The sequence below is a fragment of the Nasonia vitripennis genome, chromosome 1, assembly GCF_009193385.2.
Source record: "Nasonia vitripennis strain AsymCx chromosome 1, Nvit_psr_1.1, whole genome shotgun sequence".
NCBI lineage: Eukaryota > Metazoa > Arthropoda > Insecta > Hymenoptera > Pteromalidae > Nasonia > Nasonia vitripennis.
The window spans coordinates 4,927,916-4,949,193 of record NC_045757.1 but is presented as its reverse complement, the minus strand read 5'-3'; the positions used below and the strand labels follow the sequence as shown (position 1 = coordinate 4,949,193).

General features: G+C 45.5%; 2 protein-coding genes and 4 non-coding genes across 6 annotated transcripts in view; 2 read left to right on the top strand and 4 right to left on the bottom strand.

Moving 5' to 3' along the window:
- LOC103317309 overlaps nt 1-7,472 on the top strand; it is a 60,732-nt gene extending 53,260 nt beyond the window's left edge. The window contains exons 3-4 of the mRNA XM_008214863.2: nt 5,349-5,712; nt 5,790-7,472. Of these exons, the coding sequence (XP_008213085.1) occupies nt 5,349-5,695 (347 nt within the window). The 3' untranslated portion in view covers nt 5,696-5,712; nt 5,790-7,472. The remainder of the gene's footprint in view (nt 1-5,348; nt 5,713-5,789) is intronic.
- Nucleotides 1-21,278, bottom strand: part of LOC100678249 (RING finger protein 17) — a 191,401-nt gene that overhangs the window by 62,186 nt on the left and 107,937 nt on the right. The gene's annotated exons all lie outside the window — the stretch shown is intronic.
- On the bottom strand, nt 15,031-15,149 carry LOC116416043. Its single transcript, XR_004226550.1, has one exon. It is a non-coding gene; the product is annotated as a 5S ribosomal RNA (ribosomal RNA).
- On the bottom strand, nt 17,263-17,381 carry LOC116416042. The gene has a single exon (XR_004226549.1). It is a non-coding gene; the product is annotated as a 5S ribosomal RNA (ribosomal RNA).
- LOC116416033 lies at nt 18,342-18,460 on the bottom strand. The gene has a single exon (XR_004226540.1). It is a non-coding gene; the product is annotated as a 5S ribosomal RNA (ribosomal RNA).
- Nucleotides 19,681-19,799, top strand: LOC116416041. The gene has a single exon (XR_004226548.1). It is a non-coding gene; the product is annotated as a 5S ribosomal RNA (ribosomal RNA).

Sequence of the window (21,278 nt, the reverse complement as noted above, 5' to 3'; positions counted from 1 at the left end):
TACTGAACAAACGGACGTAAAAACTCGAATTCAAAGGTCGAAAAATTAATTACGAAATCGCATTATTCGGTTCGTTTCGTTACACTATCCAATTACGAAGCACGTATACCTATCCGCACTTGTGCGTGGGCGTACGTACGTCAGCGTTATTCTTTGAGAGCGGCATCGAGTCTTTGTACCATTAATTACACAATGTAATTTTTAATTAGCTTTACTACGCGAGCTCGGCGCCTTGTATAGTGTGCAAAAGAGCAGCATCAAAAGCTTTCTCAACTTTAGGGAGGGAGAGCTTTTGTCGGGAATGGCATTACGCTCGGAGTAGTGCAGCCCGAAAAATTACATCCTGCCTGTAAGTATATGCTTACTACAGAGGGGCGTCCCTTAGTTAGGCTCCTGAGAAGGAATTTTTCGAGCTCGACGATGGCTTCAATTGAAAGAAATTTTCGCGAAAAATTCGAGCTTTTTTCGGTCTTCTAATAAAACAAATTGTACGGCGGCTGCAACACAAGCCGCGGTAAAAGTAAGAGGTAAATTGCGTTGATAAGGTTAAAAACTAGAATTTCGGGGGGAAAAGCTCGAGTTACAACAGCAGCAGGGCTCGACCTACAACTAGCTGGAGAGAGAGAGAGAGAGAGAGAGAGAGAGAGAGAGAGAGAGAGAGAGAGAGAGAGAGAGAGAGAGAGAGAGAGAGAGAGAGTTTCCACGAGTGCAGCAGTTTGGAAGTGGATCGCGCGACGTCCTCATTGTTATCCACCCTTGGACTGCAGATGCGCGGAACTGATATACCCTAAACAAACGTACTCGCTAGCTACATGTAGCCCGAATCAAAAGTTAAGTACTTCATGAATGCGGCACACTGTATATTCATCCCCGTTTGCCGCTAAGTGAGCGCAGAAATAGCGTCTGAAATATTCACCTGTCCACAAAGCTTCCCCCTTACTTTTCAATAAAACAGAGTCAACAATTCCTCTCCCTCCGGCAAATCAACCGAGTCACTCTCCACAGTTGCATCGAATCAATATGGCAGCGTAAACTTATCTCAGTGACATAACGGTTCTCGATCCCTACCCTCTCGCTCTGTGATACAGACCGAAGACGTCGAAACTCAGCGAAAGCTCAGAACAAAGAAGAAGAAGAGTCGCAACGATAATGAAATATCCCGTCCTACCGAGAGGAGAAGAAGAAGAGGACGAGGAGGAGGCAGAAGACGAAGGAACCCATTCCTCCAGCTCCACACGTAGGAATACAGGGAGCAGTGGCGCCCGAGCAGAGAAATAGCTGCCGTCGTCCCGTGCGCTTCGCTGACTTTATGACGATGGGGCTGCTGCTGCTGCTGCTGCTGCTGTGCGGAGGAAACATAAAAGCTTGGATCGGCGCTGCAGCAGGGCCTGGAGATACTAAAATACGGGAGAAAAATACCCGGGGAGTCGAGCTCGTAAATAGATAAGGAGAGGGGAGCGTTCCTTCATTTGCCAAACGCTGTGCTGCTGCAGGAGATATAATCCTGCTGCTGCTTTCCGGTTTTTCGCTGGCGCAAGCAACGCCGGGTTAATTGTTTCTTTTCTTCGCTATGTCAATTATCGCGTGCGAGTCTACTGTATGATTAGTCACTGGCGAGTATAATCGAACCCGCTTTGTTTATTCTCAGAGATAGAGCCTGAAAGAAATCCATCGGGCAAGAACTTCGTCATCCGAGGAAAAGGAAAGCTTCAGGGATGTACAAGTGGTACTCGATTCTCTTGAGTCGATTAAGAGGTACCTCGCACCTTAGACACCTGCTTAATTGTTCTCATCTCGCAGTCAGTCGCGTTTAAATCACCGGCAGCAGGAGCAACTCCGAGAAGTTATAATTGCGCGGAAATCGCTTTCCATTCTTAAAGCTGCTTTTATCTTCCCTTCTTTTGTGAATCGGCAAGTTTTTCCAACTTGCTCGCACTTTATTCCATTAAGCTCTAGAGGCTTTCGATTATTCGAGACGACGCGTCGGTGCGGCGATACATTTTTTTCGTCTCGTCGTAAATCATCCTTCGCTATCATAAAGCTGTGTGCAACGAGTAGGCTCAGCGGTCGAGACAGCTTTCAACTTTGCCGCTATCTCACCCAGACGCGCGTTTGTTCTGATAATGTACTTTCTTCTCGTACACGTTTGACTGATGCGTACCAGAATGTAGAGAGCTTAATTATAAACACGAAGGAGGCAGGTTCTTCTCTCTCAAGAGAGCTTTTAACGAGGCGTATGCGGAAAAAATACACATTCACCTGTCAGTTACAAAAACAGCCCTATTAACTCGTGCTCTCTCGAGCTCGCGTTCCGAATTACCGGGATTTCTTTGATGCCGCGCGTCTTTATTACAGTCTAGGCTTTTTGTTTCGTTGGCTGTTAGCTACCGCTGCTGCTTTTTTCGGATATTTCATTTCCCGCGCGCGTGCGCGGCCATTGTTAGACGCGAACTGCCTCGCGATGCGTATACGCGTATCGAGTTGGGGAGAATATTTTTAATAAGCGGAAAATGCATTGCTATTCCGGAGCTGTTTCTTTGAGCTTCTACGGACTATAATAAGTTTTCCCATTCGAAGCGCTAATCAGTCAACGGCGTGAAAATCCCATAACGCAGAGAGAGAGAGAGAGAGAGAGAGAGAGAGAGAGACCGCTACACCGAAACAACACAGCATACACCTTGGCATTCCACAGCTATCCATCTCTCGCCGCAGACGCACAGCCAAACTCGTATGCAGATATGCACGGAGAGAGCGAGACCTCATCAACGAGCCGCCACGTCTTTCTCCCTCTCTCTCTCCGGCTGCTAAGTTCGAAACTGTGTCGTCGTCGTCGTCTGTCTGAGCCTGCGCTTCTCTATCCTATCTCGCCGGCGTATCTTGTTTCCGCGTCCTCCTCACTTTTCTTCCCGGCGCGAGCGTGTATGTGTGTACGTGCAGCTAAGGTGCGACGTGCGAAATATACCGTATCTGTCATCCAATGAGATTCCACGGGGCTGCAGCGCTACAAAGTTGTTTGGACAGGTTACTCCCCGCGGGAGCGATGCACCTGCGCGAGCGTTATGATTCCGAGCGAGAGACCGTATGCTCCATACCCCCCTCTGTCTTCTCTCTTTTCGAGCTCTGAGTTACGCCGTGAGCGGGGCTGTCGCTTTGTGGCTATTTCTCGTGGGTTGAGGATACGAGTTATGGTCTGGACTATCGGGCTGCTTATGCAGAGGTCGTCTTCGCTTGTTTGGATGGACTTCGTAATAAAGTACCAAGCTCGAACAAACCGGTAACGGAAGAATCGATTCCGCTCAATTTACCAAAACGAACCACACCAGCAGCGTCACCTCCTTCCCTATTCCCTTTTCGTTCTGTACACGTATATAACAAAGGAGCAGCAGTAGCTTGCCGGCTGGCCTATCTTTTCCCGCTCTTGAAATATGCCGCTCCTCGCCATTCAAACTTTCTAGCCAGTCTCCTCTCTCGGAAAATTCGCGGCATCGCACACACACACACACACACACACACACAGTTGGGAGAAGATTCGCTTCCATACACACTTTCTGGCGAGTTACAAAACACTGGCTCCTCTAGACGGAATTTATCGATCTCACGAGCGACGCAGCTTAGATAATAGCCGCGAAGAAGAAGAAGAAGACTTTCACTGTGCGCGCGGAGAGTATTATATGCGCACACGTTGAAATGCTAATTTCGCGAGGCGACAGGAGGAAGACACTCCGCGCGAGCTCATAGCTTTTCCCGCGGCCGATCCGTCATCCTCTGCACTATGCTGCGAGTAACTCCTTTCCGCTTCCGGCGATGTGTTTGCGCGATGCTTCAGTTCGCTATGACGGATGACGAGGCTGATGATAATGTAACGACGCGTCGCCTCCTGTCACGCGGGAATTATGTATGAGCTGGATGGTTTTGATTTATTTTTTTTTTCAACCCTTTTGGTGGAGCTGCGTCCTTTTGATTTCTGACATATCAGCCTGAAATGCACAGTCTGTTTGGTTTCCTTCATTAAAGAAATAAATTTTAATTCTTGATCCAATCATCGCGCATAGCTAATGATCTCTCGGCAAAAACGCGCGAAGCTGCAGCACCACATGCAGCCGGCCGCTGAGAATTCTCTGATCCGAAGCGTGTTTGCTCTCCCGTCGGCCGGAATCCGCGAATGCGCTCTCGCCAATTTCACCCTGCTCTGATGTATTGACTGACTCTCTCTCTCTCTCTCTCTCTCTCTACGCAATTCTCTTTGGAGCTCAGCACAGCGCTTTTCTCTCTGTGCGTATACGCCGAAGCGCATAGCTTCATTAACCCTTTGCCGCCGCGGGCGGGATACCTACGCGCAATTACCGCACGCGCGGATGTCTCGCGTTCGACTATCGTGGGGGAAGGATTTTGGGAAGTCAGGTTGAGGAGGTTTGCTTTTTGAGAGGGTGTTGAGGTTAATGCGAAGCATTTTTAAAACGGATCGGTTTAAGCGTTACAAGGAAAAGCAAAGCTTGGAAAAGATATCAAAACACTTAATTCTCATATTAATTTCTCAAAAGTTAGTTTCCGTTAACTTCCCGAAGGAGCTTCCGACCCCCATCGCATCGAGCATATCGGTAAATATCTCCCAACAGGAAGAACAACTCGAACAACTTGCGATGGGCCGATACACACACACGCAGAGCCGTCCGCTCAGCTGCACTTGGCAGACACGTGTCGATAAGCATTGTGCACAGGTGTCGGCCGGGGAAGCATCGCACAGGCGCGTACAAACTTGCATCGCTAATACACGGCGCGCTTATTCCAGAAAAGCCTCATTACCCCTCGGCGGCGCGATTAATAGGCCGCCCCGGCGCCTTTGACCGATTTCGCTTTGTCGCTCTGCTCCTCGATTCCTATACACTGCGGGGTCCCACCCACGCAATGATTAGAATATGTACAGCACCGCTGCTGTGCGATTATCGCCGCGGATGCAGTTTGAAGAGCAGTCGAGCGCGATTAATTAACTTTGCCCGTGAAACTGCTGGCTTTTGTAGCTGCGGTTGTTTTAACGAGCTGTTGCCGCCGCCGCCGAGCACTGTTAGCGTCTGATTCTGTTGGAGCTTTGGTTACGCTTCGATGCTTACGTATCGACGCGCTGTGTTATGCGTGCTTGACTTAAGCGAAGAATACACGTGCGTGTGTACTTCGATTATCAAACGCGAAGCGAATCTGTATAGACTCGATACACCGGGAACAGAATAATATCGCTATCATCATTCGAAACATAACGTATACGCGGAAATGCTAAAGGACTCGAAACTGTATAATACATCCTCCCCCCAATGTGTACCGTCACATCTCGCTAACTTAAATTGTGCTTTCAGGTCGACCGGGCACGGACTACCCGGTACTGGGCAAGGTGCCCTACACCCAGTTCTACTGCGACGACCAGCCGTACCCGGGCTTCTTCGCCGATGTGGAGACCCGCTGCCAAGCCTGGCACTACTGCGACATCGACGGCCGACAGGCGACCTTCCTCTGTCCCAACGGCACGCAGTTCAGCCAGGCTGTCTTCGTCTGCGACTGGTGGTTCAACGTTCGCTGCGAACTCAGTCCCAAGCTCTACGCCATCAACAGCCGACTCTACCAGAGACCTACCGAGAGTCCCACCAGACCACACCGCGTCATCACCAAGGAGCTGCTGGAGAACATCTTCGTAAAGAGAAAATGAGAAGAGCTGATTTCGATGTAATTTGCATGTCTAAATATTATGACGAATCCTATAGAGCAAAATATTCTCTAACTCGAAATCGTTCCTACTTCAGGACAACGACTCGAAGCTTCGCGTCGGCGATGAGAACCACTGGCGCTCGTCAACTTCCCGGCGCAGAACTTGGCCGCTTTTTTACGACGCCGAGAAAGAGCAGAGCGAGGGACGACACGGCTGCGATGCCTCCTGGCGTCATCATCTAGACTACGAAGGATTGAATGCCGCTCGCAAACCCCTTACTCGCGCGCGATCTTAATCGCCGATGGAGAGGATTCAGGCGCGCAGCGGAATCGAAAGATGAGATTTGTATCTTTATCGTTCTTTCTCCTCTCGCTGTCTCTCTCTCTCTCTCTCTCTCTCTCTCTCTCTCTCTCTCTCTCTCTCACTCGCTTTTACGGGCCTGTTTTCCGCCCGTGCATGCGGAAAGATGTAAAACGCGTCTGGCGCGAATGCAGAGAAGGGAGGGAAGTTCAATGAGTTCCTCTCGCTCTCTTTCTCCCTCTCGCTCGGACCAATAACCGGGGTGAGATTGCCATTCGTCAATAACGGGCCGAACTTTCCGTCGCGCGCGCGCGCGCGCGCGACCAACAGCCTCGATACTTAGAGCTGGAAGTGCGCGCGCGAACTTTTGCGAAACTGTGCATAAGGTAGAGAGCGGCACGGCTTCGATCTTCTCCGACAGATGCCATGTTTTTCGTGCTACGCGTTTTATTCTATTCTTTTACTTTTTGTACAAGACGCGCGTGCTTTGTTCTTTGAGGAAGGATCAAAGATAGCCAGTATGATTTTTTTAGGTTAGGTTATACGGAATTTTTTAGGTTAAGTTTCACGTTCGTTACTTTATTTGGAGAAATATTCGTGTATTTTTTTGCTGCCGTTGCTCGAAAGAGGAAAATCTGGGGCGGTACGATGCAACGAGAGCGTGTAAATAAGTATAAGCAGAAAGTGCCTTGTATAAAAAAAGTCGACGTATCGAGGTCGGCGAATATTACGCGCGAGATCTGTAGTGCATAAGGAAATTCGTAAAATCAAATTAATCGTAGCCTTGCAGTACATGAGCAACTTCTCGGAGGCGTAATTTATTTAATTCTGTATACAATCTTTTACTTTTGTGATAGTATGTAATAACAAATTCCGCTCTTTTGCGCTACAACTTTTATAGTAACCAAGTGTGTCTGCATCATTCGCGATATATCTAACTTTCAGGATTTGCTGTAAGAGTAATGTGTTTGTCCTCGAGGAATTCGTAAGGTTAAGATATCTTTAAAATGCTGAATATAATCGTAGAGCGAAGATAATGTACAATTTACAGTAAAGATATTTAGGTTAAGAATCAACTAACCATTTAGGATAGCGAGAAAAGAAAGAAACAACGAAAAACGATTTACAAAAAGAGTATGTGATTTAAGTTCGTAGTAAATAAAATTGTAATGATGTTCGTATCAGTTTGCCCTGATATGTTCCTACGTAAAAATTTGAAGGTTGACACCATTCTAATATTTACACGTTAACGTACTTACGCTATTTTTAGTCTAATGTAAGTTTTGTAAAATGCGCGTTTAAGCACACAACAACCTGTAAAATGTAAAAAATACAGAATTTTTTATAACAACACACCACATAAACGACTGTATGTTTGAATGAAACCGTATGCAGGCCTAACGAATTCAACGAATTGTAAATAATTTAAGCGCTTTTGTAACAAAAGTAATATAAAATATAAGATATGCAATACTAACTTACAAAATAGTCCTTACAAAACGCTCCGATTACACCATCCTCGAAAGAAAATTCCACAAATAAATCAACCTCATCAACCTTCCCTCGTCCAACGAGCATCAACCCCTCTGGTCTTGGTCAATCGTATAACTCAAAAGTGGCGACCGTCGAGAGAAGAAACCTCCCTCGCGCTGTAAGTCCTCGCTTCCAAGCATCAGAAAAAAAGAGGAGAAACGAACCCGAACAGAGAGAAAAAAAAACCAAGCAGCACGGGAAGAAAAACGATAAGGAAGGCAACTACCAGGCAGCAGCGAATTTTCCCCGTGATTTACTATTGGGCAGCGGTACAGAGGGAGAGAAAGCGAGCACAGCCTCACCTCAGCCCGGCCGCCGCAGGCAGCTCCTCAAATCCCCTGGAATTTCCGCCCATCCCCCTGCGTTGCACTCATCCACTCGAACGTCTTCCAGAGAACGCTTTCTCTCTCTCTCTCTCGCGCTGGTGTTGCACAAACGAAAGGCGGAAGGCAGCAAAGACGTAAGTAGAGAGTGAGTGAGAGAGTAAGAGAGGATCGCTTGCCACCACCCTCGGACGTTTTTCCGGGCAACCTGTAAAGGGGGGCCGAAGCGCAGGCTGTGGATATAGATATAGTCATCCGGGGGTTACCGCTACTGATGGCCTATCCGCCTCAGGTGTATCGGATTTCGCGGGGATCAAACGGAGGCGTTTATACAAAATGGCTATAAAACCCGATCGAGCCGCGACTCGTAGATAGGGATACACACGCAGAGCTCGATCGCGTAGGTGTGCGTGGGAGAGATGAAAGGGGTGTGTTAGAGGGAGACGTGACGAAATGCCGAGGGAGGGTTTATAGATATGCTTCTCCTCTTTTCGCTCTGCTACGTCGATGCTGCTTTGGTTTTATGTACACGCCAGGCTCTGTGTGTATACAGCGAAGTGAGTAGTTGGCGTATGAGGCTTAAAGGGTGAGTCCAAAAGAGGGATGCGGAGGGTCTGACAGGATTTTTATGAGGCAGCTGCAGTACTGCCGAGAAGAAACCGAGCTGGGAGTTGTCTCTGGTAAGAGAAAGCTGTTAATAGTTTGACGAACGAGAGAGGTCGTTGTTTGGTCTTCAGGGAAAAAATACGTACTGGAACAATTCTGCTCCAAAAATAAAACAGCCCTCATTTTTCGGTTCAAATTCCATCAACGAAGCAGTTTTATCTAAAACAGCCGAAAATTTCAAGCTCCGAATCAACGTCATAACACCCGCAAAGCCAATTTCCTCCGCTCTATTTCCATCACGTGCACACACGCAGCAAACTATCAAGCTTGCAAACTTGTCAAAACCGTCCGGCAACTGCGGCACACAACCCCGCCGTCACAACTTAAATCTCTCCAATCTTATCCCTCTTCCCTGTCGAACCGGTAATCAGTAGCATAACACCGCAACCGATTATAGTCGGATACGCTGCGCGTGAAATCCAATTTTCACCTCGGCCACTTTTTTGGAGAACGGCTCCTACTCGAGAGTTTCGATAACAACGGCTCTGTCGGCGGAGTGTACAGGTGTGCAGGCGCGCGCGAGGAAAATTACGCAGACCGCAGAGGTGTCGCTGACAGGGAACGTCGGGCACGCGCGCGCGTTTCGGAGGAATGTATATTGGACTGTCGAGAGGTGGATGCGATGGAAAAGGAGCAGCAGCAACAGCCAATCTGGAGGTGAGATTTCCGTGGAGCTTTTGTCGGCATGAGCATTTTATTTAGGCTCAAAATTGGGTATTGCTGTAAAAATGATAAAAATTTTGACGCGGAATTGTGAATGTAATTGCTTTGGAGGGAAGTTCAAATATTTTTGTATAACACGTGCATAAAAAGACCATTTTCGGCGCTTATAAAGTGGACCGAAAATAGGGTTCTCCGATCGTCAGAAAAAATGTAGAGCAAGAGTCCCTGGTCATAATACATGTATAAATTAATCCATTTTCGCTCCCTATAAGGTAGAAAGCGCCTACAATAATTTGAGAATCAGAAATCAAGAGGCGTTCCTTTTGATTTATTATTTTTTAATCTTCTTACTAAAGCTTTGAATCGTTAAAAAATTTTCCAAAAATTTGCAATTTTTCAAAACTACAAAATTTTCTAAATTTTCTAAATTTCCTAAATTTCCTAAATTTTTCAAAATTTTTAAAATTTTCAAACGTTCAACATACCGAAAAAGCCCGCGAAAAATACGCGATTTTTAAGGTCGGATTCAAGGCGATGCCTCGTCCCTTAGCAGCAGCTGGCGGTAGTAGAGACCTACGTAGTTTTGCGTATTTTTCCGTCCTCTTCAAGCCTATGTAGGCTAGATTAACGAGAAAACGTGCAAACATACCGAAAAACCCAATAAGTTGAAAAGTTGAAAATGTTATTATTACAACGCTCTTGCTATGAGAAAACAAAAAGAAGTTGTACTAAACACCGACAATTCATAAACTACGCTGCTTTTTTTGACTAATCACCGTTTAATTTAATAGTAACTGCAGTAGCAGAGCACAGCCGAACGACAGTACTTCCTACCTATTTTGGGACGAGCGATCGCGCCAATAATTTTTAAAGCAGTCTACCTATTCGTTTGCGAATCCTCTAGGACTTAGCCCGCAAAAGTCCATTGCGCTGCTTAATTTCACAAAGAGCTAGCGTCCTCGTCTCAAAGTTCTACGCTTTATCTCCTTTTCTCTCTCCCTCTTGCTGTCCTAGCTTCTGAAACAATGGGGAGACCGGAGGAGACGGGAGGCTCGAGAGTTGACGAGCAGAAGCACACAGGCGCGATATAGCGAAAATTTCATATCTCCAGGGATGAGAAGAGGCTCCAACACTCGATCGCCGTCCGCGGAGAGAATTATATCACGCGGATATTGGAATATACGAGCGCCGCGGCTCGCCCGTTAAGAGACGAGAGAGAGAGAGAGAGAGAGAGAGAGAGAGAGAGAGAGAGAGAGCCCAGCTGCGCCGGACGGGTTTAATTGCCGGACTTAGTCTTTAAAGGCGAGGATGCAAATGAGTCGTAAAAGCGGCCCACCCGACGCCGCCTCAACGTTTACGAGCTACGAAAGTTGCTGCCGGTGCTGCTCGCTTACGCTGAGTCTCGTAAAACCCTTCTTTATCGGCGCGGAGGTTATGTACGTGCCTGCCTGCTGGGGTAGTATTATTATATCTATATACATACATACCTGGGATATGGGCTCTCTTTCGCCCCGCGATGCATATATAGATATGAAGAGGGGCTTCGTTGCTGCTTTATGCGCCGCGATGGGTTATACGGCGTGACGAAGGAAAAATTTATTTTACGGCCGATGCAGCAGCGCCGCTGTGCACCCTAAGTTGGAAATTGTTGTCGCAGGGGCACTATATAGGATTCGATTTTTCCGCAAGGGTCTGCCCTGATGAGCCTGGCCTTCTCGATGATGCTTTCATGAAGTCTAAGCCCAGATTTTAATGTTCTTATTTTCAGATTTGAACTTTAGAATTGATTAGCAGCGCATCCAGCGATAGTCTTGAGAATTTTTTTTAGATTCCGAGTTAAACATTCAAACGAAAAGCGAACTCGTAATCGGATCACGTAATCCTTCGGGCTTGCCTATCAACATAAACGCGCGAAGCTATCCCAGTGCGAGCGCCTCGCGTGCCCATAACCGCCGAAATTTAATGTTCGCATTTCCCATTCGCGTGTGCGCGCGCGCTTCTCTCAATAAATAAACGATCCGACCAGCGATTATTTCTCCCCCACACCTCTCCCTCTTTACTCCTAAAGCTTCGACAGCAGCGCCACCAGCACCGCAGCGTCGTTAATTAATAAAAGCCCACAGCAGTGGCAGCGCGCGAAGTGTCGTCGCTTTAAAATTTCATCGCTTCCAGGCTCGCGCTTAGCCGCGGGCGCGGAGCTTGACTTTTGCGCGGAAAATTGCGCTTACGCGGTAATTCTTCAAAAGCCGATTTTACGGCTGCAGCGGAAGCGCGAAAGGTGGGAATTAGGATGAATCATTGAGGAGTTCGGGCAACGGCCGGCGTCGGGGGAGTGTTTAATAAAACAGCGGATAATCTCGGCTCCCGAATGACCCGTTGGATGCAACACAGCAGCAGTATAGCAGCCACGGTTGGTAGGTGGGCGTCAATTTTTTAAGACGCTGTTGCACGAGTTTTCTTTGGCTGCTAAGAGAGAGGATTTTGCTGCGAAGACGAGGTGTGAAGAGATGGTCGATCGAGCGAAAACGGCTCTGGGATTACTTTGCCGGGTGCTTTAGGGAATCGTCGATGACGATGCTTTTTATAGGGTGTGTTTTGTGGAGCTTTGACTTTGATTTCTATAATGGGCTAGCATTAACGATACTGTGTATTTTAGTTGACTAAAACTTAAAAATATACTCACGAAGAATCATTCAAGTACGCCGGACTAATATCGAATCGACTTACCTGCAACAAACGTAAAAAAAGAAATTAAAGAGAGGTCGAAAAAGAAAGCATTCGAAATACTATACACGCGAATCATCGGTCAAAATCCGATTGACTTTACGGTTTATCCTCTCTTTAAAAAATGATGGCATTTGTTGTAAAGCATTTAATACGTGATTCTGATTGGTTGCTGGTTGGTTGCCTAGGCAACGAGATCAGAACCGCGCTTTAAATTCATAACCCTCAAAACAGTCATAACTCATAACCCTGGTAGAAATGTTTAAGGTGTTTAAAATGAAATGTGGAAACTTTGATAACAGATAAAATATATGTAATATAACTAGCAAGAAATTTTAGTAAAAATTAATCATTACCAAGAGTGTGTAGTATTACAACATGTGTATTGAAGAGTGGCACCCTAACCCTATTAAGAATAAAGAGTTTGAAGATATACTGTGTCTCTGTGCCCAAAGTCGGCCTCGGTGAGGTTTGAGAGGTGAATTTAAAGAAAAGTTCAGTATCCGAGTCAGTAAGTTTAAGTCTATCATTATACAATGCTCTTTGAATTGTAAAAAGGCTACTAGACATGTTACCTAGAAATATGTAACCTAGATAATTCTGATTTAACTGTTTTCGTTCATATTTTCACATTTCGACTTTTAATAATTGTGAGAGATTTTGAGACCGATACCTGTTTTTCTATTTTTGCATTTATTCTCATTCAAAAATTAACAGGTCTAGAGAGCTCATATTTTCCATATAGATTTCTTTTGTGATCGTGGAAAGATATTTAAAGTTGAATCGACCTTAACTCACGCTATACGACTAAATAATTATCATGGGTGTTGTAGTCGAACACAAATGTATTTCAGTTAACGTTGATTCAACTTTAAATGTCTTTCCACAACCACAAAAGAAATCTATATGCAAAATATGAGCTTTCTAGACCTGTTAGTTTTCGAATGAGAAAAAATGCAAAAATGGAGAAACAGGTATCGGTCTCAAAATCTCTCACAACTGTTAAAAGTCAAAATTCTAATTAATGCCTTGACAAAAAAGCTAAAATACTTATCACTTTCTTCATGTCAAAATACACTGGAAACCAGAAATACAATGTGCTAGAGATGGTAGTTTCTGCGTAACTGTCTACAAGCAAAATTTGATACGCTAAATTAAAAAATTCATATGGGCCTCGATGTGAAAATATGAATGAAAACAGTTAAATAATAATCATGTAGGTTACATATTTCTAGATAGCATAGTAAGTATCTATGTAAAATTTCAGTTGTATAGCTTTTTTATAATGCAAATAAAAGGCATTGTAATGATAGACAAACCCACTGACTCTTATACTGAACTTTTCTTCAAATTCACTATTCAAACCAATGATGACGACATTGAGCATTATTAATATATTTATTAAAAAATAGTTTTGAGAGATTTAGTAACATGTTACATGCTTATAAAACATTAGCAGACGTTAGTGTGCCGCATAACACTTATAATAGATTTTCTACCAGTGTTATTAGACAGAGATAGAATCAAGAGCGCGCAAGGCGCGCCTTCATTCCTAATAAAGTATAAACCGCGAACATTTCGTACTCTCCGGCAGCAAACTATGAAAAGTACGCGGGAAAATTTAAATCCCATCCGTCATCCGTTTATATCCGCGAGCCTTCATCAACTCCGTGCAAAACTCTTCTGTCCATACGTAGCTCCCCTTCACCTTTCCATTTTATTCAATTTCCCAACATCGCCCGCAAAAATCCATCGCGATCGCGTTCCCTCTCTCGCGGAGAGCGGAAAAATGCGTAAATCTCCGCCCCCCTCGTCGCGCTCCTTCTTTTTTTCAATCGGTGTACCTATGCCGCTGCGCGAATCTCGCACTGACCATCCGTCAGAGAGAGAACGGAATGCATTCGGCCACGTCACGCAGTGGCTCTCTAATTTGTCAAGCCATTACCGATTCTCGCGGCTCTCCCTAAATGGTCGTAAATATTCGTCGCAGTGCCATACGTCAACTACTCTCTCTCTATTTCTCCCCCTTTTTCCAGGTGGAAATGCCAGGAGGAAAGGGTGGGATTCGCGAGATTCGATGGGACTACGATACTGCAAATTCGTGTGGCTGAAGGAGTCGGGGTGCCGCGCGGAAATTGTTTTTGGATACTTTTTCATACGTTACAGTAAGGCAAATACAAATTAGAAAATTATGTAATCAGCCTCAAAAATTATTTATAAACCAAAATCGCGTACGCACCGAACGTTATATATTTCACATACGAGCCTCCCAAAGCAGAGCAAGAGAGAGAGAGAGAGAGAGAGAGAGAGAGAGAGAGAGAGAGAGAGAGAGAGAGAGAGAGAGAGAGAGAGAGAGAGAGCGAGAGAGGACCCGACAACGCGCTTAATCAATGCGCGCTTCAAGCGCAGATTCTTCGCTGATGGACAGCGGCAGCCGCGGGCCACTGTAGCGATATCCGTGCGCCAATTCTCTTCGCCTTTGCGCAGCCCCCCGGTGCATCCGTTCCAGCTCTCTGTCGGTTATCCCTTTCAAGTTGCGCCGCGTTTGCTGACCCGATAGCTGCCAAAGCGTCGATTCGACGATCCGATTGTGCAGGTGTGTATATCGCCGGAGTTTTCGGCGTTTCCTGCCCATCCGAGAGATCTACAACATCTGACGTCTAATATGCAGTTGTTTTTATTTTCGGGCTGATTTCTCATTTTACGTTGTCATTTGATGGATGTCTGTGCTGGAGATATGCAGCAGGAGTTAGGTGACCGGCGATACGTTGGCGTAACGAAGGTTGCCTAGGCGTAGGAGCTCTATGGTTTACGAGCTAATAACATTTTCCGATAAATCGTCGCATGGATAAGAAATTTTCAATATTTGGCGGAAATTTAAAGTAGTTTTGAGGCTTCAGATTATTACATAAAATTCGTATCTACCTTTCATACCAGCTCGTATCGTGAGATAACGGATCGAGCATTTCAATCCGTCACAGCTCAATCATCCACGTAAAAGGTTTTCAATGTACCTTTCCTTCATTTTAAAGACGTATTTTAACATAAAAGAGAGAAACAAAAGAAGATCACCATCATCGACGCACAGAAAGAAACTTGCATTATTCCAAAATAAAAAAATTGGGGTACCAACGGCACGCGGGGTTCCCAAGCGGTCACCCATCCAAGTACTAACCGCGCCTAACGCTGCTTAACTTCGGTGATCGGACGAGAACCGGTGCATTCAGCGTAGTATGGCTGTTGGCGAATATTGATATTCGCACACATTTCAAAACTTTGGAAATAAGGATATACTGCACTGCTCGATCACTCCAAGTCATACATTTACGAATGCTTAATTTTCGTTTCAACAAACAATATAACACTCGTTCCGACCTCCCAGAAAAAAAATACACCCCTCCAATGTACAACCGCAGCACCAACAACTCCTACCTTCGCGCAAACAGTTTTAGAAAAACACGAGCCGTCCTCTCCAGACGAAGAAAAATTAAGCGCGCATCGCTCAAATAATATACACACTCGTTACATTGTTTTCCAGGTAAGTTCCCGCGCTCGCTTCGCGTCGCCCCACATACCCACGCGTATACGCCCACACCACCACAACCCCTTGTTTTCCCGCGACTCTCTCAGGCTCGAGGCGGAACGCGCGCGCGCATCCCTGCGCGCTCCTCCGCGCAAAAAACGAGCGCGAGTCTCTCTCTCTCTCTCTCTCTCTCTCTCTCGTCGATGCTCTTTTTTGCTTCGCTTTTAATTTCATTTCGCAGTTCCGGCGCGCTCTCTCGCTTGCGCGTTCTTTAATTCGCCGAGCGTTTCGCGCAGCAGCTACGGCTCACATGTTAATTTTGGAGCAGCAGTGACGCACATCGCCCCCGGGCACAGACGGCCCGATGATACACTCGCCGTTGGGAGAGAAAGAGAGCGAGAGAGGATCGGGCGAAATTGGACGAAAGAGAGAAAGAGAGCGAGAGAGAGGCAGCGGCAGTTTTTCGCGTCTCTTCCGTAAAATTGGGTTCGATATTACCATCCGAATAGCTTGGAGCTCTACTGGTATGAGCGCTGGGATTTTTATTTCTCTCTCTTCTCTATCTATCTTTCTCTTTTTTTTTTACTCCGCGATTTCAGTTTTTGCTGCGCGCCAACTTTTTTCGCTGTCTTCTTAGTTAGGAATATTGTTCGGGAAAATAATTTGGTTTTCCCGCCTAGTCGAAGAGTATAAATGGATTTTGCGTCCGCGCGCGCGCCGAGCGTTTCAATGCGTTATCGGTTTATAGTTCGACGGCGCGTGGATTTTTGCCGAGCGCTCCGTTTGCTTTAACAGTTGGCGAAACACTGTTACTTGGATTTTTGGACGGTCGAGCGATTGAGTGCAGAGTCTGATGCACGTTGTGTGATTTTCCAGCTGGAATTAGGTTAAGCAAAGTCAGAGTTATACTTATAAAATAATGTGGGATTTCTCCGCAAGCACAGTCGAAAATTGTGTAATGTTGAAATATACTCCGTTGTCGGATTTTACACCTTTACCTCGTGCGATCTGGATATGCAAGTGCTCGTAATCGCGGTTAATCGATGCAAATTGCAGCTTGCGCAAAGTAAGTACGCGTAATAAAGAATAACCAAACATTCCCGTTTGCGGTGCAACCATCACTTGCTTGAAATCGAAGCGAGAATATTTAAAAAAATCGCGCGACCAAATTCAAAACTTAGACGCTAACTTTACAGTTCGCAGCTGACAGCGTGCGCGCAGTTTCTACGGGCCCTAACGAGGTGATTCATCGCGAATACGCGAGTGAAAACGCGAGGTCCGCGCTTGACGAATTTCCTTTTCCAGCGGGAAGCCGAGCTGATTAAAATTCTGGCCCTAGTCTGCTTCACTCCGGTGCGTTCTATAAACGCACGCGCACTTATTATCGGGAATATATAGTAGCGTGATTAGATATGCGATCGAGATAATACGGTCGCGCGTGTGCGTAGAAATATATGTATACATACACGCGGACAAGCTAAAGCCGTTAATTTGCATCGAGCGTGTAGCCGTAATTGTTTGGCAATATTTCTCGCGGGTCCACGACAGCCGCGTTGATTTATTCGGTTGATAGCATTGTGGTGGACGCGTGCATGCGTTTACGCGCTAGTTGGACACGAGGAAATTTTGTTATTTCTATTCTAGGGGAAATGCGGAGAATGATCGGAAATCGCAAGTGGAATAATTTTTTGGTGAAACTTGAGAAACCAGTTCGAGCGAGATATCGTAGTTTTTTTTTGGAATAATGTAGTGAAATGAAGATTTTTTCTTTTGCTGGGCCCTGATTGTTATAGTATAAAAAATCATTTTTTAATAAAAATTTCAAAAAATTGGGGTACCAACGGCACGCGGGGTTCCCAAGCGGTCACCCATCCAAGTACTAACCGCGCCTAACGCTGCTTAACTTCGGTGATCGGACGAGAACCGGTGCATTCAGCGTAGTATGGCTGTTGGCGAGGTATGACTGTTTATAATATAATGAAATACGTGTGAAAACCTATAATGAGTAGATTGTGAAGCAGCTTTTCTTATAAACATTTTGCTCATTATAAGAGACAGTTAGAACGATAAATGGACTTTTTCTCCTGATTATTCTCGCCTATTGGCGAGTTATGACTTTGATTCCTCAGAATCTTAGTTTTTTATCTGAGGTTCGTTTTTGTAACTCTTCAGATGTCAGTCTATACTCATTACAGCGAAGCACTGATACCTACCTTTCTGAAAATTCCCGTATACCAACATGTTAGCTTTTTTCAATTAGCATACTGCAGTAACTCAACCGCACAATCTTGAAAATTTCTCTTTCGCTCCCCACAGATTTACTTTTCAACAATATTTCGTACTTGAGTGCATAGGTACACACTGCACATGTCGGTCGTAAAAAAGAAAAACCAGTTTTCTCTTTTCAGAAAATCTTAGTCTCCGAGCCTCTCAGTCGGTTAAAGAAAAGTGGCATAAATAATTGCTTAACAGCGTGTCACTGTTCATCATTTTGACGTTTTTACACCGGTACGGCGTCTAGAGAAAACTTCCTGATTCCACGATGTCGCGAGAGCAACCATGAAACTCGTCGTCGATGACCAACGAAGTGAAAATCAATCTTGCATAATGAGGAGCCGCTGTTGCTACCGCTGCAGCCAATGAACGGGATGACTCTGTGCCTCTTATAGTGAAAACGCAAGAAAAATATAAGATGTATTTCTTGTAGAAGATAGTTTTCCATAAGATCGATTTTATCGTGACATCGGCTAAGACTTTTTTCGTTCAATGCGAAATCTCACGATCTAAAATATTTATCGTGAATATCGATTGCATTCCTCGACTTTACAGTACAAGAAAATAAAAAAATTGATTAGTAAGAAGTTAATTTGTAATATATTTTAAAAAATGATAAATTTTGCAAAAAGAGAGGGTATACCAACAGCACGCGGGGTTCCCAAGCGGTCACCCATCCAAGTACTAACCGCGCCTAACGCTGCTTAACTTCGGTGATCGGACGAGAACCGGTGTATTCAGCGTAGTATGGCTGTTGGCGAATTTTAATATTGTTAATATTTGTGTTATGTCCAAATTGGCAAATTGTGTACCATTATTAGGATTTTTTTTAAATATGTAGCAGAAAGATCATAGTTTTGCTATGACACCGTCTAAATAAATTTTACTCCAATTTCAATTCTATGAATTGACCGGTTTTAGTAACCAGGTCGTTTAGACCCCTTTGCACAGCTTCGAAATGTGGACGTATGATATATTTTATAATGCACAAAATGTGTCAGCAAACATTGAATAAACAGATGCTCCGCATCATCATGCATAGATCCATCTACTCCACGCTTACCCACACTCGATTCCTTATCTTCAAGCATACACAGACACATGCGCGCGCGCTCACACTCGTGTTCTCTCCACTTCTCTAACGATACACTATACTCATCGCAACCGAGGCCCGAGGATACGACCACGAGGCAACACGCCGAGTGCAAACGAAGCTCCGACAACGACCTTGACCGTGTCCCATCGGCCTCGTCGAGGCTATACGCGCGAGAATAATCACGAGCGACGAAACGAAGTCTCTCTCGACCCCGGAAGCCTTCGCCCGAGGCTGACAAACAGCGCCGGTGACCGCGATCGAACTCGACGCGCCTCTCCGTGACATTGGAGAGAGCCGTCGAGGTCGACGACCTTCGCGGAGGCTTCTTTTTTCGATTGTGGGACAGCTGCTCTCGTTTCGGTAGCCGAGTGACCCTGAATCGCGCTCGTATTGACACGAATTTCCAGCTCACGAGGCTACAGGGTTATACTGAGCAGAGAATGGACTGGAGATAGTGATAGCTCAAGTCTGTGAAGGTCTAAGTTAATCGTGGTTCATAAGTATAGATAACGGTTTCTTGACGTCAACTATCGAGTGAGCAGTTCATCGTTGAGTGACGATGTACTTGTGTTACGTGCTATGGTCAAGGTTATTACTGACATGATGATCAATGCGGAAAAACACTGGACATCGTACAATACCGCCTATGATTATAGATTGCTGATAAACTGAGAGTAATCAAATAAGTCGTACGATTACGAGCTTTTTGATGCATATTATCGGGTTGTATACATTTGTGAAAACTATGCGTATCTCCCACTACTCATTAGACACTTTTAAGAATCAATTGGTATTTATACAAGTATTAATACTATATACCATTTGGTCCTAATAATCCTTCTTTGAAATATTCGACAAGTGTGCCAAACAAAGGTACTATTTCGCCAACAGCCATACTACGCTGAATGCACCGGTTCTCGTCCGATCACCGAAGTTAAGCAGCGTTAGGCGCGGTTAGTACTTGGATGGGTGACCGCTTGGGAACCCCGCGTGCCGTTGGTACCCCAATTTTTTGCATTTTACCTTTATTTTTCTTAGTTTATTTAAATGAACTTTCACTTCAAGTTATCAGCGACTTTTATATTTTTTTAATCACCAATTAAGTTAACAGGAGCGTATTCGACATAGACACAGACTTCTGCAGAACTTCGAGTCCACAATCATAAACATTATCATATCTCAAACACGACTTTATGCGATAACAACTATAACGTATGTCTGCGTTAACATGAATATCCGAGTCCCCGGTAATCCTTTCCACATTTCCAGCTATATCCAATTGCACATACAATATAGCTCGAGAAGCTCAGAACGCGCAACAAGCATCTCGTCTGGCATCATCCTATCTATCCCCTCCATATCCTATCGCCAACCCCCAAGCCTCTCATCTCTCTCGCAGCGCAAACTAAATTGCAGGTGGCGCGCGCGCGCGCGCGCATCCCTAATCGTACCAGAGCGCTTGGAGGCACGTGGCGTAGCTTCCACGATCGCTTACACACACGGCCTCCCCACCTATCATACCTCCTCATCCCCAGACACGAACGTTCGTACGTATACGTACTTATAGGCAGATCGAGGGCAACGCTCTGATCCTCTCCCGGTCAAAGGCACACGCGCAAAGCCGTCTCTGTCTGCCATTTGCCCGCGAACCAAGCGCAAGGCCCGTTTTCCGTCTTTGTCTTCGTCTTGTGAATGTGTACATTAGCACTGCTGCTACTGGCGTCTGCAGACAGGGCGTTTGCTGCTATTGCATACACCCACGCAGCCTCTGTGCAGCGGACTGCAAATTAAATTTTCGCGCGTTCGCGCACAAGTGGCTGGATGGATTTAATTAATGCGCCGGTTGATTTGCCGAGAAAGGGAAGGAGGAATCTCCTGGTTAATCTGGGTGGATGGAGAATTTAAACGTGGGCGAGATTTGCTTGTGCTGATTTGGTGCAGATTAACGATCAGAAAGAGTGCAGCAACGAGACGAAACGTACAAAACTAATCCTGTAAATCTATTCTGCAATCAATCCTTGATTTCGTTTAAAGTTGACTTTCAAAGTTTTTACAGAAATAACGATAACATTGGCTTCTTAAACAATCGGTTGCCACGCGCTCGATCGACAATCATCACTATGCCCATTGTGTCCGTAATCTATCCGATGAGTCCATTAATTGCTAGCTGAAAGTGCTTTGCTGCAGTAGTTTGTACCCATAGCTTCACCTTTAGTAAGGGAGAAGGATAGCAGCAACAGCACATACAGAGTATAGTCGATAAATTAGGACCTAGGGGTATATCTCCTTCTCTGTCGCTTTTGTGGAGATATCGCGAATGCATGCACGTACGCGTCGCCAGATACTTGGTCTGAAATGGTTGGACTGCCGCTGGTCAGTTGGGTCTGGGATACATCATCACCGCGTACTAGGATGCTGAGAGGGTGTTGGCATAGCGCAAGGGTGAGATAATCCGATATACGTAAACAAGACGTAAATGCC